General features: G+C 36.4%; 1 protein-coding gene across 8 annotated transcripts in view; it reads right to left on the reverse strand.

Moving 5' to 3' along the window:
* Positions 1-3607: 3607 nt before the first annotated feature.
* The window catches only part of LOC5579663 (glycine receptor subunit alpha-4), a 143302-nt gene continuing 122183 nt past the window's right edge, over positions 3608-24726 (reverse strand). For 6 of the 8 annotated variants that reach the window (XM_021851755.1, XM_021851754.1, XM_021851759.1 and 3 more), the window contains 4 exons: positions 24224-24301; positions 5082-5378; positions 4532-4761; positions 3996-4451 (listed from right to left, as the gene is read on the reverse strand). In XM_021851755.1, coding sequence (XP_021707447.1) covers positions 3996-4451; positions 4532-4761; positions 5082-5378; positions 24224-24301 — 1061 coding nt within the window. Of the gene's footprint in view, positions 4452-4531; positions 4762-5081; positions 5379-24223; positions 24302-24726 lie in introns of all 8 variants that reach the window. The other 2 variants (XM_021851756.1, XM_021851760.1) reach the window with 2 other exon arrangements.

A 24726-nucleotide genomic window follows, 5' to 3' on the forward strand; every position in this document is an offset into this window, starting at 1 on the left:
CAGTAAATGAACGTTGCTTGTCGTAACTATTGTCATATTGTGTTGTGAAGTTTTTTGCGTTAAAAAATGTTTATTCCTATGAAAATAACGTAAAATTTCAAAATCATGCACGGTGCAGTATTGAAGAACACCTATGAACTTCTATTTATAAGCAAGGATTTGAACATGGTATAAACCTGAAAGTTAGTGAGGATGCTTGAGATATATCCCCAAACCAGATTTCATCACCAAAACTCGTACCAATTGGCTCATATGATTTAAATAATTGAATTTCTTTTAGATATCATTGAATTCCTTAGGAAATTGCATACATTTAGGCGTTTTCAGCGTAATTCTTGAAATTTAACTATTCGATATTTATATAAATATTGCATTGTTAAGAATTTTACAAGCATATTCGGATTCAGGGTGCTCAAATTTATCATATAGAGTTGTTTCGGAAACTAACAATAATGGCATTGACAAGTGATCAATTTCACCCCGAAATGAGATCCTCTGATTTTTTATTTTAGAGGTAAAATGACATTTGTTAGAAAATTTCGGTACATAAGTCGATGAGGCTCACCTTCGTACTTGTTTTCCTGCATTTAGTTGTTTGGGATTGTTAACATTATAGAAAATAGACTAGAAAAACCGTGAAAAATGATCAATTTCACCCGAAATTACGGTAACGTGTCTTTCGATGCCATATTGGAAGCTGCTCGAAACCATGGGCTACCCACAATGATTACCAATTCGATTCATCAAATGCTTAAAAACTGGCATCTCTTCTCGACATTGCGTCATGCAGCGATTCGAAAATTGAGTATTTGTGAATGCCCCCAAGGGGTAGTCTTGTCATCACTTTTGTGGAATCTCGTTGTAGATACGCTATTGAGGCAACTCAATAATAGCGGTTTTCCAACTTATGGATTTGCCGACGACTATCTAGCTTTGATAGTTGGTATATGCATAAGCACCCTATTCGACCTGATGCAAAGTGCTCTTCAGGTAGTCGAGAGTTGGTGTCGCAAATTAAACCGAATAAAACATCTATTGCCTTTTTGGCACTGAGATTAATGTAACTGATCAGGTAAAATCTGTTGGAGTCGTTCTAGATTCCAAACTTTCATGGACACCTCACATTGATTTCAGAGTCAAACAAGCTTGCATGGCCTTCGGTCAATGCCGGCGAACCTTTGGTAAAACTTGGGACCTCAAACTCATGTATATCAAATGGATTTACACAACATAGTTGTTCGACCAATAAAATATGTAATACTGATGATTCCCTTCTTGAAGATAGAGCTGGTGCTGGTTTATTTTCCCGTAAGGTAAGGCTGAATCAGTTTTACTCACTTGGTAGACACTGTATCGTTTTTCAGGCGAAAATATTTGCTATTATGTGTGGAGTGCAATCAGCACTTCAACAGCGCGTAATGGGTAAAGTCATATACTTTTGTTCAGATACCATGCCCACAAAGTTACGGATCACCCACAGTGACGGATCACTTGGCATTAAACATCGGATAACTAGCTCAAAACATAAACGTTGACGTAATACTATTTGTCTTCTAGCATTTGTAAAGTTAAGCACAACATTCAACCGCTTAATAACGGTGTATTTGACAAATGTTTAGTTGGTACCACACAGCTATCATTATATGGTCGTTTTCTGTAATAAGTGCCGTCAGCATTCATAAGCTCCCACAAGTGATAAAATTCATATGTTATAGCATAAAACATGCTCGTTCGCTTCGATTTAGTGTGAATTCATCTTTAGAAAACAGTTTTCTTGATTCTTGATTCTAAATACCGAATATTAGCACTTCTAACTAGTGATCCATAATATGGACCAGGAAATGATTGTTTACCACGGTTATGGATCACTTCCAAAGAATGTAGATTTCTACCATTTTAAGCATTGGATTCGACATTTTCAGACAATAGCAAAGAAGGATAAGACTAATACAACATCAAGGTTGGTAAATTTCATTTTTAGCAGACAAAAATGGGTGGAAAACTTGGTGTGGAGCGAAAACAGTTCATGCCTCAGTTACTACAATGCAGTATATCACAAAAAAGGGCATTTTACCCTTGTTTCCAGCTCTAACAATGCTATTTTTTGCAGTAATATGTGACACATTGTTAACTTTCACCAAATCATGCAATACAGATGCATTGAGTTTAAAATCTCTTGATTTTGCGCACTGATCCGTAATATGTCACAATTTGATCCATAATATGAAAATTGATCCATAATTTGGTTTTCAGAAACCGATGCAATTTTTAATTTTTATGCAATCCTATGTAAATATTACACTCAAAACAGTTTACTAACCGAAGTTCCAATTTGAAACGATTCAATTCGTGCTTTTCAATTACAATTTTACGTTTTCCATGTCGTTCTATTGAATTTTATAGGTTGGACTCTACACTATTTGAGCCATAACTGTGGGGTAATGGTAGTCAGGCTGCTATAAAAGCATGTCGAACTCCAATTGAGGAACTGAATTCAGTCAACTCTGTAAACCTTGTATGGGTACCTGGTCATTCTTCCATCGCTGGAAATGAAATGGCTGATAAGCTAGCTCGCAATGGAGCATCGCATGACTGCATTGTCCTTGAGCCAACTATTTCGATTTTGAAGTGCTGGGTGAAGCTTCACATAAATTCTTATGTGGCAACTCAGCACAAGCCACAGCCGACTCAACTATCACATGACAAATATTCAACGTGCTGTGATAGTTGTGATTCCGATTGTGGAACTTCGTGTCATATGATATGTAACTGTCCAGTTTTCGCTTACTTACTAAGTGAAACTAATTTCAGAAACCTGAATCTTCAGGACATTCTGTTATTTTTAGTCCGCTGTGGTAACGAGCTATAGACTCTCTTTACGCGCATGTGTTTGAACCCATAGTGGTATGTGTGGTAGAGTGAAGACCACTAGCAGCAGACCCGCAGAAGGAAACAAGCCGCAACCACTGTTAAGCCCCACGCACAATGTGAGCGGCAGCGCGGTACAGCGGCATGACGGCACGCCCATCTTGATCCACACCCCACTTATCAATCCCATGTTGACTAAATCCTTTTCAACATTGACTTGACAAGCAGAGTGTAGCTCAAGATGGGCCCGCCGTCATGCCGCTGTACCGCGCTGCCGCTCACATTGTGCGTGGGGCTTTAGACTTCGGTTGGATTGTTCCGCTTCCAGAGGCGATTTTGCGACGGTCTCATCCACCTCGCTTATCGACTTCGGACGGGAATAAGCTGCAACCACAGTGTTGGATGTTCCGCTTGCATCCACCTTGAAAACTCTCCGGAACTACCGTTGATTGTTTCTAAGATGGCGAACCAACAGTGGAAAATAGAGAATGCGACGGGTCGCGACAGTATGGAGCTATATGCCATTTCGCTTATGCGATTTTCCCTCTTCAAGGCCCCTATTTCCTCCCATCTTTCCCTTCCCTTTACTTTCCCATCGGGTAAATGATAGGCTCAATACGGCGATGCACAAATCTCCCAATTGGCGGCCTTCTGATGCCTGATACGGTGGTGCTTGTTAATAAGTGAGGCCACTTCCAACTGTTCCACGTAATCTGAAGTTGAGCTATTTCTGTGTCCCGGAGACGTTTTACGTGAACCAAATGATATTATTTACAGACATTGGTGCTATGGATTTCATGGATTTTGGGGCTGGTCTACTGGACAGTTTTACTTGCGCGTTGAGCTATGTTTTTCAGAAGGTCTGTCTTTTGTAACTATCATAGTGTTGTATAAATAGTACCGAATCGTTTTCGAAAATGAAAACTAACTAAACTTATCTTCGTTATGGGTCTTTAAAATGTACAATGTATGGCAACATAAGTGACTGTAATTATTGTAATTATACATAGAAAGATTGGATAAGAAAAAAAAGTAAGAAGGGGTGCAAGTACAGCTATATCGCATAAGGGTGCATCTAGATAGAAGATTTTCTGTATAAATACAAGCTTTTACAGCTCCATTGTCGATCAAGACGTTTTGAAAATCAGTATCGGCCAGTACAGTATGACGAACACGAGAAACAAGCCCGGAAATATCACACGCGACATTTTGTCAATCTCACGCCACATAATCTTCTCGATACCGGTGTCCGTATCGGTCCACGCCACCGAAAGGATACTTTGCCTTCGCGTTGGCTGTTTGGCTGGCGGGGGTTGAGGTCCTCCGTTACCCTGCAGGGATGCTTGGCCAGGAGTTGTGGGTGTTTGGGTTGGCTTTCGGGGTCGGACGTTTACCGTGCCGCCCTCCCAGTTGGCCACCGTGGCACACTGACCCTTTTCCATGGCACTTATTCGCATTGGAAGTACTTTCGGTACTTTGTTCACCTGGTACTGGTATTGCACGTCCAGCACTTTGACGACCACGAACTCGGCCAGCGCCGAGAACACAAACATCATGCAACCCGCCATCCATAGATCCAGTGCCTTAATTAGGGAGGGAATGGAAATTATTGAACACGATTGTAAATAAGTAATGGGGCTTCGTGTGTCTTATGTGTACGTACCTTCACGTATGCCACCGGCGGAATATCCGCTCGCATTCCGGTGAACATTGTCACCAGTGTCAGCATGCACGTCACCAGCAGGGTAACCCGTCCCGGAATGGCATCCAGGCCCAGCCAAAAACTGAACCACGATAGCATCACCACCAGCGTTGATGGGGCAAAGGTTTGGATCAGATGGTGACCAATTTGTCGCTCAAATCGGAAGTAAACGGCCAGCCGAGAAAAATTTCCTGGAAATGGTAATCGATGCAAGGGGTCAGTAGGAAATACACGGAGAGCAGTATTATGCAACTTAGATCTAGATATTTTTTTGTCATTGAATACAAAATAAATGAAATTTTAACCAAACTACATAATTTACTAGGAAATCACTCTTGCGGTATGAAATACGAGTTTATTTATCAGCGTTGACTGATTTAATAAATTATAAATTTTGGCTTTATTGCGGTTTTATAGACCAATTTTTAGTATCAAGTCATTCATAAAACCATGACAAAACCTGAAATGTTACTTGGATGAACTTGAGGTAACTTAGAACCAAATAACAAACCGTATTTCTCCGGCATGTAGCCATCGGTCTCCTCCAGCTGCAGTGGCTGTCCCAGATTGTACTGCAGCAGCTTGAGCTCCGGGTTGATGGTAACACCGTTGTCGGCCCACTTGAGCCGGATCTTCTGATTGTGATAGGAGAAGCTCTCGATGTAGATTGGACAGATCTGGATATCCATCGGATACAGCTGGAACTCCATCTGGCAGGCAATAATGGCGTGCATCATGCAGGCGTACCGTACGGTTGAGTTTTTGTACAGTGTCACCGAGGAGAATTTGTGCGTGAGGGTAGCGATTTCTGAAAGTAAAGTAAGTGACACAAACTTGAGATGACTGAGAATGATGATCAAAATGCGTTAAGAATACTGTGCAGCTTCGTGGCTATACAGAGAATGCGAGCTACTTTTCTACATAGCAGTTCTGGATGATCCAATGAATGTCAAATGTTGAGGAAAGTTGATGAACATATATCTCAATTACTGATCCACTTCCATGAATTTCCTCTGATCCTTTGAAATACTGACCGATATCTGATCACATAATGATTGTATCCCACTAAATCAAACGGAGTAAGGGTTCAACATTAAAAGCCAACAACCTAATGCTCACGTAACTAATGTGCATCAGTTTCAAGCTGTGACACTATTTGGAAATATAATGAACAATATGAACAAATATAACAACCTTGGTACATACCTTTGAAGTTAGGTGAAGAATTACTTGATACTATTACACATTGGTTGACGAGCACGCTGTTAAACTCTTAGCATTGAGCTATGTCCAGAAACAAAATGGGACGATGAATGGTTTCTTTATCGGATGTCTTTTTTTTCAAATTCAAGTATAGTTCATACCTTCCGTGCAAACATGTGCAGATTTTAACTTTTATATAACGAGAAATTATTATGAGCGAATGTTTCTACATGAATTTTTTGTGCTGTCTGAAAATGTTGTTGACGGAAATATTTTTGAGAAGATAATTTCATAAGCTTTAATCACTGAAATTTTTGAAATTTACTTTTTTTTCGTTTTTGAGTTATGGCCTTGAGCTTTTGAGCCTTTTCTTTGAAAAATCATAGCTCAAGAAAGAAGCATCGTAGAAACAAAGTTTTTTTTATGAAAATGAAAGCAACCCAAGTAACATTTTTAGTTTTTTTCATTTACTACAAGCTGTTGTTACCACCATATCGTTAAAACTCATTTCAGAACTTATTAGTCTTAATAACCTTAATATACCTTTGATAAAACTCCGTTAAGCCCGAAAAGGCTCACACTACAGGAGGTTGTAAAGACTATACCTTAAAACCTTTTCTAAACTTCTTAGTTTTGTATCGTATGAATACATCTACCCTTGTAGTATACTATAGAACATTCATAAGAGCTATTGTATAGCCTTATTGAGCGCATCTAGCGGTATTGAATCTTAAACGATATCTTAATACACGGAATAAAACCAATGTTAAGAGCTTATGATTGAACAAACATCAACCAATAAGTTGTTATTAAATCATAATCTTTTTTTAATATTGAAACCATCATGATGTCTGTCGACTCATAATAATCAATTAAAATAATCATTTTTTGCGTGGCAGAAAATTTCCTTACGATCGCGTGGTGGAATGACATAAAAGTTTCCGATTTACAGCAACGGGCCACAATTACGACATCATAATTGGCTATCTAATATTTGACTCAATTCCATTTTCAGAATGATTTCATGCTCATCTCAATCATAAATTGAAATTTCCCTTGCAAATTGTGATTATCAATCCGAAACGGCGACAATAAAAATGGATTCCATCCTGTTAAATCTTGTTGGTCTTATCTGGAATGGTTTAAGATCAATTGGTGATTATTCCGAACCATATAATCATTCATAAGCGCTTTTGATCTTAAGAACCCGTGCGCAAAATCCTTCACTGAATAAAATATTCCTAAAGCACAATATTTGGTCTGCACTAAGACAAATAGGTTTTTTGGGAGCCTTGACATAAACTTAATTCACTCAGAAAAGGTAAACAAATCGAAAGATTAAATTTTGTGATGCAATTCATTTTAATCAATTCGTGCCGTTGTGTATCTAACTGTTTTTATTGAAATGAATTGTTGTAATAAAGTCCGCCGTGCTTGATCGGTTGTACTGAAAACGGTAAGTGATAAGTGCCTGAAAAGTTAAAGCTTTTTTTCGTTTAGCTCAGCTGTTGTGTGCAGCATTAGAGTGGTTCAAAAAATCGTTTTTGCTCCACACCGCTCATTCGATTCTAGATCAAATTCTGAGTATCCTCCCAAAATTTGAACTCATTTGGATGAAAACTGAAACTGCACAAGCCCTTTAAGGTGATTATAGAACGAAGCCACACCTCAAATTTTCAAGAGCACAAGACTTGAGAACCAAACAGCGCTCCGCGTTAAAAATCTATCCCATTGGTCACCACCAGGAAGCAAGCAAGTTGATTGGTTTTCTATGTGATCTGTTGTCAGATACTCTCGTCTTGTGCACTTGAAAATTCAAAGTTTGGCTTCGTTTTATAATCACCTTAAAGTTTGTATGGGAATTACTATGGGAAAAGCAAGCAATTCATTCAATCGGTCATAGTGTTTGCCCATGTGCTCTTGGAGATTAGAACTATGTTGATACTGTGAGATACAATAATCAGCTACAACTTTGCCGAAGACCGTTTTTAAATCGGACGCCCCGGTAATTAGTTATTGATTTTTGAATGAGATGTAAAACTTTGGGTATAATTACACTGCGAAACACGTTTTTGTCTCCAGCACCAAAATACCGCTATTCACTTAATTAAGGGTTGCTGAATACATTGCCGTTTTAAGAAATATCATAGCACGTCTAGTTTTTAAGATATTGACTGTTGAAAATGCAAAAAATGACTATTTCAGCCAACTTGCATGCAAGTTTGTCAGCTTGTAAGGTAATATATTGGCTTAATTTGCCATAGAATTCAAACTTTATGCGTATAACAATACTTATCTTCAAAGTTTGTATTACTTTCGATACGGAAAAGTCATTTTTTGATGGTTTAGAGAATTGTTGTATTTTGCCATACAGAAGAAACGAAGAATTTTGTATGGAGACTGCAAGCATGTTGAAAAAATCGGTTTAATCGAAATTTAATCGCGCAATTTCAATCAAATTATGTTTGAAATGAAAGTTCAAGTTCTATTTTGCATGTTTGGTGGATTAGATTACAAAAAAGTATGATAAATTGTACTTTAAATTTCATGTTAACATTAATAAAACCAGTGTTTTATACAACTTTGGCGACCTGTAGCTAAAAATTGTGACGTGCTGGAACATTTCTGAGAATGGCACCAGATTCAGCAACCCCATATCTACTAGAGACACATAATTTGATCCTTGAGACACGCAAAAATGTCATTTTTGTTACGCTGTGTTATTGGGCTGATCTGCAGGCATCGCTGGATATATGCAGTAAAACATAGTAGCCATGATTTGTGTGTGCTATCTTTCGCGCCAGGTTCAGCAATGTTGCCTGTTCATAAGTTAAATGAGCACTGCTGAAGAATTTGCGATTGTATATAAATCAATAACTAATTACTGAGTCGTCCGATTTGAAAACGGTCTTCGGCAAAGTTGTAGCTGATGAATGTATCTCACAGTATCAACATAGTTCTAATCTCCAAGAGCACATGGGGAAACACTATAACCGATTGAATGAATTGCTTGCTTTTCCCATAGTAATTCCCATACAAACTTTAGAAAGCTTGTGCAGTTTCAGTTTTCATCCAAATGAGTTCAAATTTTGGGAGGATACTCAGAATTTGGTCAAGAATTGAGTGAGCGGTGTGGAGCAAAAATGAATTTTTGAACCACTCTAGTGCAGCATAGTTGTCCCACTAGAACGGGAAGTTCAGCCAAGCATGGGAAAAATTATGCTTTATACGGTAGTCTGATAATTCTACGAGAGGAATACTTGTCATTTCTATGTTTGCGTTCTGATTAACTCATAATTCACTACATGATTATCATTATCAGCATAATTATATTGATAACCATACGCAGACTGCATTCCAATAACATGCATCAGACAGTTGAGATTTAGGAAGGCTTTAACACGACTTAGTGCAGTCTTAGAAGTTTTACCTACGCCTTGACAAGACAAGCAAGATGTGGTTTTAAGTATAGGTTTTAATAGACACTACACAGCTTCTTCAAAATACAATTTATTACCGTAAATTCGGGTGTAATTGATCAGTAGGGTGAAATTGATCACCGTGTCACGCGCTTTTATTTCTTACTAATAGTGCACCAAGCTCATTGCAACTTATAGTAGATGAACGTTGTTTGTCTTAAATAATGTCTAATTGTGTATAGTGAAGTTTTTTGTTCCGCAGAATGTTTATTTCTATGAAAATAATGTAAAATTCTAGAATCAAGTTTAGTGTGAAATTGATCATCATCTATAAACTTCTAGTTCTAAACAAGGATTTGGACATGGTGTAAACCTGAAAGTTTGTGAGGATGCTAACAATATATCTCCAAAACAAATTTTACTATCAAAACTCTTACCAATTTGCTCGTTTTGTTGAAAAATTCAATTTTCTGCAACAAAGTAGGGAAATCCTTTGGAAATTGCCTACATTTAGGCGGTTTTCGCGGTATTCTTGAAATTTAATTATTGATTATTTCCATAAATATTGTCTCGTTAAGAATTTGGCAAGCATATTTGAATTCAGGAGGCCCAAATTAAGTATGTAAAGTTGATTTCGAAACTAACAATAATAACATTGACAAGTGATCAATTTCACCCCGAAATGGGATTCCCCTATTTTTAATTTTCGACCTGATTTTTGGCACTAACATCACATTTGTTAAAAAATTTCGGTGCATGAGCCAATGAGGTTCACCGTCGTACTTGTTTTCCTGCATTTAGATGTATAATATTGATAACAGTTTAGAAAGCATACCAAGAAAACAGTGAAAAATGATCAATTTCACCCGAAAATACGGTATCAACAAATGTGGCCAGCAAATAAGATTTAACGGGAGCTCTTATAGATATCTACAAAGCATTTTAAAGTGGGTTTTACCGCAAAGAACGTTCAGCACTTTGCAATGCTTTATTAAATCTGCTATGAATGAATACATCTCTAATAAAACCTTCATAAATAACATCTAAGATCAAAATGCACTGAAAATATTACTTGGGAAATTTTCTAAGGAATAGAAAAAAAATGTTAACTGGAAAAAGTTTTCCAGAAAATTTTCCACCATTGAGAAAGTTCGTAAAGAAAAGCCGGGAAAACTATGTTCCAACTCGTGTAAGATTTTCAAAGAAATATTTTTGATTACAGAATTTTATAAATTTCAATCACTGACATTTTTAAGATGTACTACTTTTTAATTCCTGCGTTTGGTCATAGTTTTGTGAAAAATGCCCAGATTTCTTTTCGTTCGAAAATCATAACTGAAGATAAAAGCGTCACAGAAACATTTTTTTTTTGTCAAATCGGAATCAAATTTTCTCAAAACTTTGAGATTTTTTTTAAATGGAATAAGTTTCCCAGGACATTTTTCACACGACATCAGTTTATGCTTTTCAAACGTTCAATTTCCGGAGCTTGAAAAAATCATTTATCTTTCTGATGGTTGCGGAGAGCAATACAAAAACAAATTAAATTTCAAAAATGTATGCAACCATGAGAATGATTTTAAAATTAAAGCAGAATGGCACTTTTTCCCAACCTCACATGGAAAAGGTCCTTGTGATGGTATCGGTGGCAACATTAAGCGAATGGCTAGAGATGCTAGTATTAGAAAGTCAGCAGAAATTAATAACGCCACACAATTTTTCGACTGGGCTGTGTCGCAAATGGTGAAAGACCAATTTAAAAAAGATTGGGAATTTATCTATGCAACTGAAAATGACTATTTAGAGGCTGAACAATTTCTTCAGGAAAGTTTTTCTAACCTTGTTCCAATTCCTGGGACAAAAAATATCATTCATTTATACCAAAAGACGAACGAAGCATTTTTGCTAGTGAATTCTCAGATGCACATGAAAACCAAGAAAATACAGCATGCTTTGTTCTCAAGTGTCTATCGGTCTATTTGCTCGAAGTAAGAGGGAGCATGGAGAAGAAAGCAATGAATACTAGATGGATAGGTACCGTAAAAGAACGGCGAGAGAAATTGGATTAGATGTTGAAGAGGGCATACCATATGAAACAGTATTACTTGAGACACAAACAAACAGTATTACTTAATACAAAGAAATGAAAATCTTCTGGTGTTAGCAACCAAAGACAATCTTCCCGATTGAAAAAATAGATAATATTAAGATAAAAATGTAAGTTATATACTGAATAATTGAATAAATAAAATTAAGAAAATAATAATAATAATCTTATTTGTTCCATAGAAAAGAAAGAATCCCATTTCAGTGTAATGAAAAATTGAGCCAGAAACAGTTTTTTTTCAGTTTTTCTGAACGGTGTAATTTTTCATGAAAAATATCATCCATTCCGACTTATACTTCATTAAAACCAACCCCATATCTTTTTTTCAGATGTTTTAAAAAATTTGCAATTTCTTTGATAAAAAATCTTTGTTTTTCCGATGCTTCGATTGAAATATGAGTTTTCAAAGAAAAGGCTTATATGGTCATTTTCCACAAAATTGGCCATAACTCAAAAACGAAAAAAAAGTACATTTCAAAAATTTCAGCGATTAAAGATTATGAAATTACCTTCTCAAAAATATATTTTTGAAAGTTTTCCACTAATTGGAACATAGTTTTTTCCGGCTTTTCTTTACGAATTTTCTCAACGGTGGAGGATTTTGTGGAAAACTGTTTCCAGTTAATATATTTTTTATTCCTGAGAAAATTTACTTTCATTTTCATAAAAAAACTTTGTTTCTACGATGCTTCGTTCTTGAGTTATGATTTTTCAAAGTAAGTAGTGTCAGAGGAAAACAAAATAAAATCCAACTGAGTTTTCCGGGAAAATAAGCGACCCTGAATTTTTCATTTTTTTTTTTATTCATATATTGATGAGCCCTTCGGCTTACTTTGTACGGAAATAAAAAAAATCCCCATCTATCACACGCGCACAGAACGAGTGCGATTTATTTAGTGTTGAGTTAACTAATTTGAAACCCATGCAGATTGGATTATCGAACGACTTAATATATGTGTCAAAATAAGAGTTCAAAGCCGGTGCGCTTAATCCTAATTTAGATGACTAGAATAGTTGTTTATTTCACACATTTATAAATATGAGTACACATATTCAACATAAAACAATCATTTAAGAAAAGGTAATAAGATATTGAAAACATGAACAGAAAGCTACCATTTCCTGCCACCATGAAATAGTGTCAGTAATGTTGTAACTGTTAAGGTTAATGTATCATAAACAATTGCTTTTATGTATTACCATATGGATCTCAAAACATTTCATCATTTAAACCAGGGGCCATCAAAAGACGATTTCCCCTTGGCTCACAACAAACATACGTTGATGATAGTTTCTCCTTTTGTTTAGTGGCTTACACAATTGTTTACTCATTTACTTGCGTATTTCTAGAAATCGTGTAATGTTTGAGCAATAGCACACTAAACTAAATTCCATAATTATGCGCCTTACCCAGCTTTAACCCACGTTAATGAGTAGTTATAAGTTAACGTGAACAAAAAAAAAACTGTCAGATTTCCCAAAATTGTGAGTTTTCCCAAAAATGTCAAAATCATATTGACCACGGTTCATTAGCGGACTTTGGGGCAAGTGTGCCACCACTGCTTTTTATAAAAACTATAATATTTATTTTCTCTTTGAGCTTAACAATATGTTCCCTTATAGTTCACAATACAATGATCAAAATATGAAGAAGATTGCTCTATTTTTCACGTATTTACATCGACTTGTGCAAAGACAACCAAATTTGAGTGATTTTTTATAATATTTCGTTGTTTCTAAATAGCATGGTGAAAGGTAAATTATTAACAGATTTTTCTAACGTACAGTACGTCGTGAAACTATTTAAATGTGTAAGTTATTGTGGCATTTGAACGAAAACATTATTTAGTTTTACATACGAAATCCAGTTTGGTTGAAATGTATACTTATTGGGGCAAGTGTGCCACCTATTTGGTTAACAAAAATTGTTGGAGTGAAATTTACAAAAATGTAAACGTCATCAACAAAATCATAATAATAAACCAAAATGAGGCACCAGTAGTAGTTTCTGAAGTATAGTAGGGGAATAACTGACATTGTTGCCCCCCAAAGTGATTTTTTCTCAAAATAGTCAACAATAACATGTTTTTCGGCTTATTAAGTACCGTAATTTCGGGTGAAATTGATCATTTTTCACTGTTTTCTTGGTATGCTTTTTAAAATTTTAACAATATCATGCAACTAAATGCAGGAAAACAAGTACGACGGTGAATCTAATTGGCTCATGCACCGAAATTTTCTAACAAATGTGGTATTAGTACCAAAAATCAGCTCTAAAATTAAAAATCGTGGGATCCCATTTCGGGGTGAAATTGATCACTTGTCAATGTGATTATTTTTAGTTTTGAAATCAACCCTACATACTTAATTTGGGCCTCCTGAATTCAAATATGTTGGCCAAATTCTTAATAAGACAATATTTATGGAAACAATCAATAATTAAATTTCAAGAATACCGCAAAAACGCCTAAATGTAGGCAATTTTCAAAGGATTTCTGTACTTTGTAGCAGAAAATCAAATTTTACAACAAAACGAGCAAATTGGTAAGAGTTTCGATAGTAAAATCTGTTTTGGAGATATATTTTTAGCATCCTGACAAACTTTCAGGTTTACACCATGTCCAACTCCTTATTTAGAACTATAAGTTTATGGATGGCTATCAATTTCACACCAAACTTGGTTCTGGAAATTTACATTATTTTCGTAAAAATAAACATTCTTTGACACGAAAAAACTTCACTTTACACAAATATACATTATTTAAGACAAACAACGTTCATTAACTATAGGTTGCAATGAATTTGGTGCACTATTAGTAAGAAATAAAATCGCTTGACACGGTGTTCAATTTCACCCTACTGATCAATTACACCCGAATTTACGGTACCGTTTTACATATCTTTATCAATATTTTACCGTTATTTAGTGCTGATCTGGTTTAATATTATACATATTCGCCGTAATATGAGGGTTATACATATATTGTATTGAATGGAGACAAAAATACCATTTTAGTTATTCGAATTGAGTAATAGTGAGTTACGCATATTTTGAACCTTGTTATAAAGCATCCCCTTTATACGGTAATCTTAAAATTATTTTTTAAACTATCGATTAGCGTCTGTTTTTTAAGTAATATTAATAGGAAATGAAAATGAAAATTTCATTACAAGTAGAATTACATGCGATGTTCATTCGGTGGCCGTCTTGCCCCATATGGGTGGCACACTTGCCCCATAGTGTCGGAAAATAGGTTATTTTGGATGATATTTGAGAAGCTCCAAAACTAATACTTTTGAAATATTTTTTTTCTAAATGGCACAGTGGTTATGAAAAGATGTGAAACTAACATCATGAGGCTAAATTGGTGGATTTTATAAGCTTTAGACAAAGTTAGAGAACAATTTGCTTAAGGTGGCACACTTGCCCCAAATTCCGCTATATGTGGTTGACAAGCTCAGGGGGCCCGTGTTTAAAACAGTATGAGTAACACATACCTATCAGTCACGGTGCCTTTTTCACGTAAACTTATAACAAAAAAATCGGCATGTCTAAAATTTGGACCGATGAATGCCAAGGAAGGTCTTGGCTTTCATTGGTCCAAATTTGAGATAAGCCGATTTTTTCCATTTCATCTTTCATTTGCTGCAAAAATCAAAATAATTCATGGGGGGGGTCTAGCGCCTCTTTTTTAATTTTGTTGTTGATAATACCATATTAAATGAACCGTAAATTAATAAACTTTGGTGAGGTGAACTATTGGAACGGATTTAGCTGAAAATGGTGCAAAATTCTAAAATATAGTGTTGACTATACTCTAGACCTAAAAATTTACAAGTATGTCAAACAAAGTATGTCATCCAGGTCGAAAGGACAAAAAGTTGAAAGACAAAAAGTTGGATGACAAATGGTCGACAATTCAAATTGTCGAAAGGATGAAAGGTCGAAAATGATTTGCATTATAGAAAATGTAATCATCTTCGAAAGAACATGTTTGACCTTTTGTCCCCTCTTTATTTGTCTTCGACCTTTTGTCCTTTCGACCTTTTGTCATAGATTTGATAAGTTCAAATTTGTACCAATGACAGACCCAATTGCAATAGCAGTGCAATGTTGACACTAATGCCCATTTGTTTGTTGTGAGAATTGACAGAAAATCTCTTAAATAAAGATCATAATATTAATAATAATGCTGACGAATACAAATTTCCTTGTTGAATTTATGGAAGAAAAAGTGCAAATGAATTCATACAAACTTGGAAAGGTTTCATTCATAACAAATCTACCTTTGAAAGATTGATCGTGCGATGGTGTTCGCAACAGTTTGCTTGGAGATATCAATAAGATGCAGTAATGGTTGCTTATGACATGTTTTTATTACAGTTGTAAGAAATAATAAACCCTAAAACATAAACAAATCCAATCAGCTTTCATTCCTACGAAGCTTTGACAAAAATCTCAGGTGAATCATAAAAGTCTCCGATTGCACCAAAAAGGAGCCAAAAACGGAGAACATTAGTGCATACGAACTTGTTTGTCATTTATATCCAGCAGATCTTGTGAGTGTGAGTTCTGTTTGATCCTTCGACCTTGAAGCTTGCACCTGTGGGGCTGGGCGATGAGGGCAGGATCAACCATGTCGCGTGTCGTTCGCTTAGCACGGTTGAATAGTATCGGATCGCGTTAGTAGTGTTTGATCCTTTGATCTTGTCGCTGCTCCTGTAGGGCGAGCGACGAACACTTGTTTGGTGTTCAATGCTTTTATCGAGTAATATCGCGAATCTGGTTAGGTACATACATTTGAAATTACAGTCGACTCTCCACTTCTCGATGTTCTACATCTCGATATCTCTCCTTATGTCGATGACTTCACAGGTCCCTTCAGTCTGCATACATTTTCGCTCTCCATATCTCGATATCCTCCTCATCTCGATATCTTCAAATCTCGATGTGTTTCTGTTGATTTTTTGTTCCCAGTTTTCTCTCCGTATGTCGATATGACCGATATCGAAGGTTACTAGACCAAAATTTTAGATTAAAATTAGAAGCGTAAAATGGCAACTGTTTGTTTATTACCTTCTTGGCAACGAAGTGTTTTTCAATCAAAAATTTGTTCTTTGTCACGATCTCTCCCTATATCGATGGTCCCTTCGATATCGAGATGTGGAGAGGCGACTGTATATATTTATCGTTTACCAAAACGAATCCTTTATCCAAACCTTTCCCACATCTAAACTCTCAGTTTTTTCTTGTGAAAGTGCAGAGGACTCTTCGGCTTCTATAAAGCAAGTTACACGTGAACATTTCTCTTCCATCCCCAAATTGACCTGCATTCGGACGCAGCCGGCGCCGTCATTTTTTGTTATAATAAAGAGAGCACCAGTACTTACGCATTGAGGATACTAGTGATCCCGAAAAGTGTCTGTTGGTTCCCTGTGTAAGTACAGCTGTTCTTGCAATAACGGAGTAGCATCTGCGGGCAGTCAATCATGCTTATGCTCATATATCCAGCAGATCTCAAGTACTATGTTTCGTAAAGCTATTGTAATTTTCACGAATAATTAGACTTTCATGACGAAATTGAGAAGCTGCCAATAATGTACTGATGGTACATTTTACCATTTAACACCATTTACCTTTCATCCTTGATTTCTGTCACTACCAGCTGGTTTCGACACACCAGCTGGAGGTTAGAACAATGACGATGACTGTAAACATCGGAAGACCAGCTGGTTTTGTTATGTAAACCAGACCAGCTGGTGAGTCGAGAACAAAGAGAAAATAGTAAACACTGAGCCGGCCGGAGTAAACTGTCATGAACATCAGGATAATTGCATGGGCGGCGGTGATCGAAAAGGGGCAGCGAAATCGAAGGCGAAATCTGAGAAAGACGAAATTCAGATCATCAAAGTCTAAGTGGTAAAAAATCGCAATATGTTGTGTTCAAAACTAATGAAAGCGCCAACTCGAACATCTTCTGATGGAAGAGTAGGCTTATTGAAAAAACAGTTCTAGTCTAAAACATCGAGGAAAATGGAAATGTGTTTTTATATTTTATTTAGCTTTAGCTTTGCTTTTAATTGCATCGCAAAAAAAATATTATGCATATTTTGCACTTCAATATTTCCAATGAACTACGTTCAATGGTTACAAAAAAAGGAAACTATAAAATAATTAAATCAATTATGCTCATTTAAATTGTATACTAAAATTATAATTTTTGAGCTGTTCAGTAAAATTAGCGCACTTTGTCTATTTGACTGGATTCATTAAACAGTTCTACGCGTATCAATCAAATTCCTCCAGAATCGTTTGATGATGACATTTTAAAATCTCCCGAAGTTTTGGAAAGTCGCGTATTAAAAAAGGAAATTAGAAAAACTTGTTAATATTTCAACATTTAGATGTTCGTGCATTATATTATATGGTTGATTGTCTTTCACTTTTATTACTGATAAAAAAAAATATTTCCAATTTACAAATACAGTGCAGAGCTACTTGGACAGTTCCATGATTCACTTTGGCATGGGGGGTTTTTCTCGGCAGAATTGTCTGAAGCTTTGGCGCTTTCAGTGGTAGTTGTGCAATGCCAATTTCGGCGAGCTGAAAGTTCAACAAAATGCTGAGGTTGACATCATATTTGGCAAGCTTCGAACAAAATTTTTGGCAGGCTTCTCGTCACTATCAGCTGATCGTTTTGCTTACATCTTTTTCGTGACTAATACAAGCAAACACATACTAAGAGCCTGTTATATATGACATTGCATTTAGCCCTTTGAAGGAAGCACCACACTAGAAAACGGACCAGTATGCAACGGTTAGTGACACAGCCGGAAAACACTCCTTACGAAAAGCCTACCAGTCTGAAGCGAGAATCGAACTCACCCACCTTGACACGAGGCGACTAAATTCTTGGAGACACTAATCACACGGGCATGAAGCCCACGGGACCAGTTTTACAATCTTACATGCACCCCTACTTAACCTTTCGGTCGTCGCGCGTTGTACTTTGTACAACACCCTTGGTTTTGCGAATATCCCAGGAGTCTGACCACTTAGAAAGATGACGTCTTCGGCAAAATTGTTCAGTAGCTTAAGGGCTATTATTATTATAGCCAAGAAATTAGGGATTTTGCCACTAGGCGGCGCTAGTGAGCATGAAACTTTTGTTTCTCAGATCTCATGATCCTGACCACATAGAAAGATGACGTCTTCGGCAAAGTTGCTCGGTAACTCAAGGACTATTATTGTTAGAGCTAGTTGATTCAAAATTTTGCCACTAGGCGGCGCTAGTGAGCATAAAACATTTGTTTCGCAAATATCTCAGGAACCTGATCACTTAGAAAGATGGTGTCTTCAGCAGAGTTGTTCAGTAGCTCAAATTATTTCTTTGTTTAATCCTTAAAGTTTGAGATTTTGCAAAATAATGATAGTCCCTGAGCTTCTAAACAACTATGCCGAAAGTGCCTGTCTAAAAAGTCGAGATCCTGCAGTATCCACAAAACAAAAAAAATCATGCTCACTAGCGCCGCCTGGTGGCAAAATATCCTCATTTCTTGGCTCAAATAATGATAGCCCTTGAGCAACTGAACTACTTTGCCCAAGACACTATCTTTCTAAGTGGTCATGTTCCTGAGATATCTGCAAACCAAAGTTTCATGCTCACTAGCGCTGCCTAGTGGCAAAATTTTGAATCAACTAGCTCGAAAAATGATAGTCCTTAACTTACTAAACAACTTTGCCGAAGACGACATCTTTCTAAATGGTCAGGATCCTTAATGTTCACAAATTTCATAACGCCAAAAATGGCCACCCACCCCCTTGTAACGCTTTTTATATGAGTGTTCAACAAATTTTGTATGAGCTGTAACAGTTCAAGGACACCCACCCACGCCCTTCAGCGTTATGAAATTTGTGAATGGGCCCTATGTCAGGGAAGAACAAAGTGATTTTCTTCAATTTGCAATCGTGAGACGAATTAGGCACAATCATCGATGCACAGTACAAATTTCAATGATGGCTTACTTCGCCTTAACGATCAACGCTCCGTCATCGTAATCATCGCCATCATTGAAACTTGAAAAGCAGTTTTTCTGTTCAAAACTAAAAATTATTCGATAAAAATGTGTTCACTGTGTTTTGGTAGGGGAACAGAATACAGTGAACACATTTTTCTGTAAATTTTCTTGATTTTGAACGAAAAAACTGCTTTTGAAAATACCGAAATCATTGACGGATCCTGCCCCCTTAAGCTAAAGCCTCCGGAGTTCAAGATTCAGCGTTACAATGATTACTTGTGTGAATTTAAAGATATAATGGAAATGTCAGCACGCCATAATAAAAATGTGAAAAAAGCTAGGAAAGGAGGGTGAAGATTTGAACAATCAGTTCTTGAATTGATATAATTACTATGTATTGATTTTATTACTTTGTATTGTAGAAACTATGAAACAATGAATATTGGTATTCTAATATTGCGCATTTCTTACACCACTGGACTATCGTAGAAGTTATTACAAGTGCGGAATCGCCAATAAAAGTGCGAATGGCATCAAATCGGAAAGGTGTCTTCGGGGGACTTATTCTTTGTAAATCAGAGAATAAGTGCTCTGAAGAAACCAACGTGATGCGATGCAATCCCGCACTTTTGTTCACACTTTCGCACTTATGAGGCCGCACTTCGCAGTCCAATGGTGAAAGAAATACCCAATAATGTTCAACTGAAGTTAAGTATTTTTAGGGACTATAATGATTCGAGTAAATGATTGAACAAGTTGTAACAGTGGAGGTCCTATTTTTTCTTTGTGTATTCATTTGTTTCATTATTTCTTGTTTATTGAATCCAATTCAAATATTCGATTCTTATGGTATAACACTTACATAACAGTATAGGATAAGGTTCACATACAATAAAGCACTACCCAAGTAACCAAATAGTACTTTAATTCGCCATCCGTGCTACTATTAGGCAAATAAAGAGCTGATATGCCATATAATAGCCTATAACAGCCCTATAAGCGAAAAAAGGTGAATTAGTGGGCTAATGGTTACTTGGGTATAATATAATCACGGTGTCTCTGGTAGAACAACATTAATATAAAAAAATCAGTATCGCTTACACATCCACCAAATGAAAGCTTAGGCTTTTCTCTTTCATTTGAGACCTGTTTGGAAATGTTCTATCGGGGGGTCCTGAACATTTTTTTCAAAACAGTACAATGCCGTTTTTTTAAGTACTGATTTCTTAATTATGGTTCACATAGTCATTTTCTTTCCTGCTTATCTAGGTAGCCATGAGAAAATTTACTACGGATAGTTAACCAATTAATAAAAAGGATTTAGGATTATACCATTCTATTTAAACCAATTACAAACACGACAAATCGATAAAGTAAATACGGTTTATACGTCTTAGGTACAAATGCTCACTATTGTACATTACTACAGCTCAATGATGCTGTCGATCATATGCTTCGGAGTTCTCCGGAACTTTAACATGATTCCAAGCAACTTGAAGATCGAAATGCACGGTTTCGCTGGCTTGTTTCCCGTATTTGCTCAAACCACTTCCTGTGATTTTACATAACTCCGGGATATGATAGCGCAAATGTGGAACTTCGAGCTATTGGGTAAGCAATCCACGTTTTTGAAAAGTTCTCAACTTTTTCTGCAAAATCATCATCCAGACTCGTTTGAAAACAACTTTTAGGCACCTGGTCAAAATAATCAAGCGCCTGAAATCCAGTTTTTCATTGAAAAGAGATAATTTACAGAACAGTAAGATAAATTTCAATTGCTAGCAAACTTGGATCCCATTTCACTTCCAAAACATGCCGATTTTTCAAAAGCTTCTGATAGTTTCAGCTGGTGAATCCACATTTGCTGTGGCTTTGGCAAATGATGATCCTCACCTGTGATAAAATAATTAATTTTAAGATCATCTTTATCAATCACACAATCAAACTGCTGATGCTTACCCATTCCTCGACATTATTTGGATCAATGTAATATACTTTTTTGTCAATTGGATTTACAACACCTAGTGAAATATGCAAGGAATTTGGTGGCAATGTGTTCGTCGGGTACTGTCGGGAACTGCTCCGCCAGTTTATGGTCCGAGCCGAGACTTTTCCATTTCGCGGACGCGTATGTAACCAAGTATTCGAGGATGAGCAGCTACATTAGATAGATCTTTCTTTGTGTGGTACAGTATGAGCAAGGAAATGTTGAACTATCTCCCATTATAACGCAAAACAGATTGACGATTTTAAAATCTCCAGCAATGAAGCACCTAAAATTTTTCAAAAGCAACAGTGTCTTCCAAATTTTCTCAATATAGCTATATTTATCTGAAACGACAGAAGCAACAGCAAGCAGCAACAGTATTTTTACGCCAGTATTCTTACATCGGCCTTGAGTCCCGATGACGTCGGAATTATGCTCGATAATCGAGAGGGTAACCTTAAAGGACCCTTCTCCATCGCTTGCAGATCGAACTGTCCAGGCCAACCCCCCTGTTTGGACGTCACTTAATCAACTAACCCCGGAACGTTATTACAGTCTATTACAGGTTTTAATTCAGTTTCTGCATTATCGTTCAAATCAAAGTGCAGATATGTTACCTCTAAAAACCCCTAAACTGATTGGTTAAGTCTGCTGATTTTGAAGGCGATATTTGGGGCGATTGCAACATCCAAACCCTTTAGACAGCTGCTCAACTGCAACATTCATCTGGTGCTCAAATCACATTTTTTTTTAAATCAAAAACAAGTCATCAGCGAACAAATGGTTTTTTTATGTTGCACATTGGGTGGTAAACCGTGTAGATTCAACAACCAACCAATTTAATTGGCACTTACTTTTTGCATTACTGTGCCTACCACGTTTTCCCTTTAGTTTTGGTGAGATTGTTGTTCTTACATCATTACATACTTCGAGTGGTAGGTTTTAAATTGTGTTTATATTTATACAGTGCTATATTCAAAAATTTAAATTGGTTACTGAACGAATAAACTTGCAAGCTCGACATATTTTTGTAGGGCAATACCAGACTTTAATCCTGATGTCGTGAAGAATGTGCTGTTCAATAATATCAACCACTATTGCTGATAACGGTTGCAGACATATATTTTTTAAACACAATACGCAAATCTACGAACGATTTTCGGTTTCATGTTTCAGGTCTCCTGACAGAGTGTAGCGTAAATATATATTTATTAATAGGTGTGAAATGGGATATATTTATTGTAATTATTAACAGGCAAACCTCTAATCAGCAAACCAAAATATTGACCCAAAACAATGAATTTATAAACTTGTCACGCGACACAAGCACCAATTTTTCGCTATACCACCTTAGAACGCGACTTAAACAATGCAGCGCCGATTTCCCTACTATTGATACCAATTTAGTTGTTTGTGCAATCTGTGAAACCATTTGTAATGTAACGATCCATGAGTAAATGTTTTCTCAAACGCTTTGATTATAACTAATCGTAAAAAGCAATATCTGAGTTTTAAGACGGTAGCATACAACTGAATCTAAATAAGAGTTATTTATTAAAAAAGGTTTTAAATCTCTAAACATATTTTTTTATATAAAATTAAAAATACTTTTTACAACCATTTTAGTTTTGTATTAATAAATGAATTTTGATTAAAAATATACAATTTTACTATTTACTGAATTTATAATCAACTGAACAGCAACACTGCCAAAACAAGCTTGTTTTATGCAAATCTGGACAAACATTTAAAAAGGGCACATCGACATTGGTAAACAATGGCTTTGTAAGATGCTGTTGAGCCCAATTCAACTCGACCACGCTTACCAATACTAGTATCAGGAAGAGCTAACGCTAATCCTTACGATAGTGGTGTTAGTTTGCATGGGCGAGCTAAAAAGGGCTCAACAGCAACGTTTCTGAAAAAAGGCTCAAGACCTCTCCAGCCCTTTTCAAATGTTTGTCCAGAAATATTTGTCATGGCCTTCTACGGTTCGATTGAGTTGTCATCATATGGTACAAGCGATTCATTGTATCATACTATTGGTGGAAGAAGATCATCTATGGTACGTATCTCTTACTAAAATAAAAAAAAATGTTCAGGACCCCCCGATAGAACATTTTCAAACCAGTCTCAAATGAAAGGGGAAAGTCTAAGCTTTCATTTGGTGGGTGTTTCAGCGATACTGATTTTTTTATATTAATGTTTTCTACCAGAGACACCGTGAATAATTATACATATGTTCTTAATTTTCTTCAGAATCTTGTGGTTCAAATGTTTTAAAATTATTTGCCTTACAATGGATTTGCCAGAAAATGGATAGTGTATCTTCATTTTGGCAAACTGTTGATGAAAAATTTTAAAACTCCGTGTATTTCTTATGACTTGTTCACTAACTAGCGAGCACTATAGCCATTCAACAATTGGTGAATTACCCTATTCGAGGAGAAGGGATTAAAATTGGTAAAGTTTATGAATGCTGAGGTATACAATATCGACAAAGATTATGAGAGAATTAAACTTATTTTGGAAATAAGAAGCATTTATCTATGTATTAATTTGAAAGCCTAAGGTCGTCTTTTGTGCATCGAACTTGTATGTTCGGAAAAATGAGTTGAACAGGAAAACTAAATCTTAAATACAACATCTAATTACACAGTAGTACGAAGCTATGGTGGTCAAACATCCATTCCACACAACACCGTCAACCGTGCGAAATTGAAAACCTTACTGGTAGTGATGCTACAACGATCCTTGTGAGAAAATGACGACATGGCAGCGTGACGACATCAATGAAATGTAGGGAGCAAAGGGTACAAAACGATTCTAATTCAAAAAGTGTGGCTTCGAGTGGGTGAGGAAGGTGGCTTGTGCGGCCCAGAGCGGAAAAATCAATAGCTCAAATCAAAAGTACTCACCTTGCTGACGTATCGATGTCATACAACTGATTTTGCCACACAAAACCCTATTTATACCATCATTTATAAAAGATTGACCTGCAAGTATGGGTTTGGATGGTGGATTGGAAATTGGATCATTTTGAGCGTCGCGGTTCTTGATTTGCGGTGACATTTTGGTTGTTGTGACTATATGTATGTTAGGAACGGTAGTTTTGCATTTTGCTGCTACATGATGGTACGCTTCAAAAAAGGGGGAGTGTGGTAGGTGGTGATTTTGCACGAAGGATGTGATCCCTCTTTTATTGTCGGTGTGGCTGGACAATGACAGTGTAGTGCCTATTGCCAAAACGACTAACGATGAATGAAACACTATTTTGACATGAGACAAAAATAATAAAATTTCATAAGGTGAAAAACTGAAATCAGTCAAACAAGGTTCGAACCAAGGTTTTGACGCTGCCATGCTAGCTTATATAGGAAAATAGCGCATTTATCATTCAAACGAGATATTTGATCGAGAT

This window comes from Aedes aegypti, chromosome 3 (assembly GCF_002204515.2).
Source record: "Aedes aegypti strain LVP_AGWG chromosome 3, AaegL5.0 Primary Assembly, whole genome shotgun sequence".
Classification (NCBI taxonomy): Eukaryota; Metazoa; Arthropoda; class Insecta; order Diptera; family Culicidae; genus Aedes; species Aedes aegypti.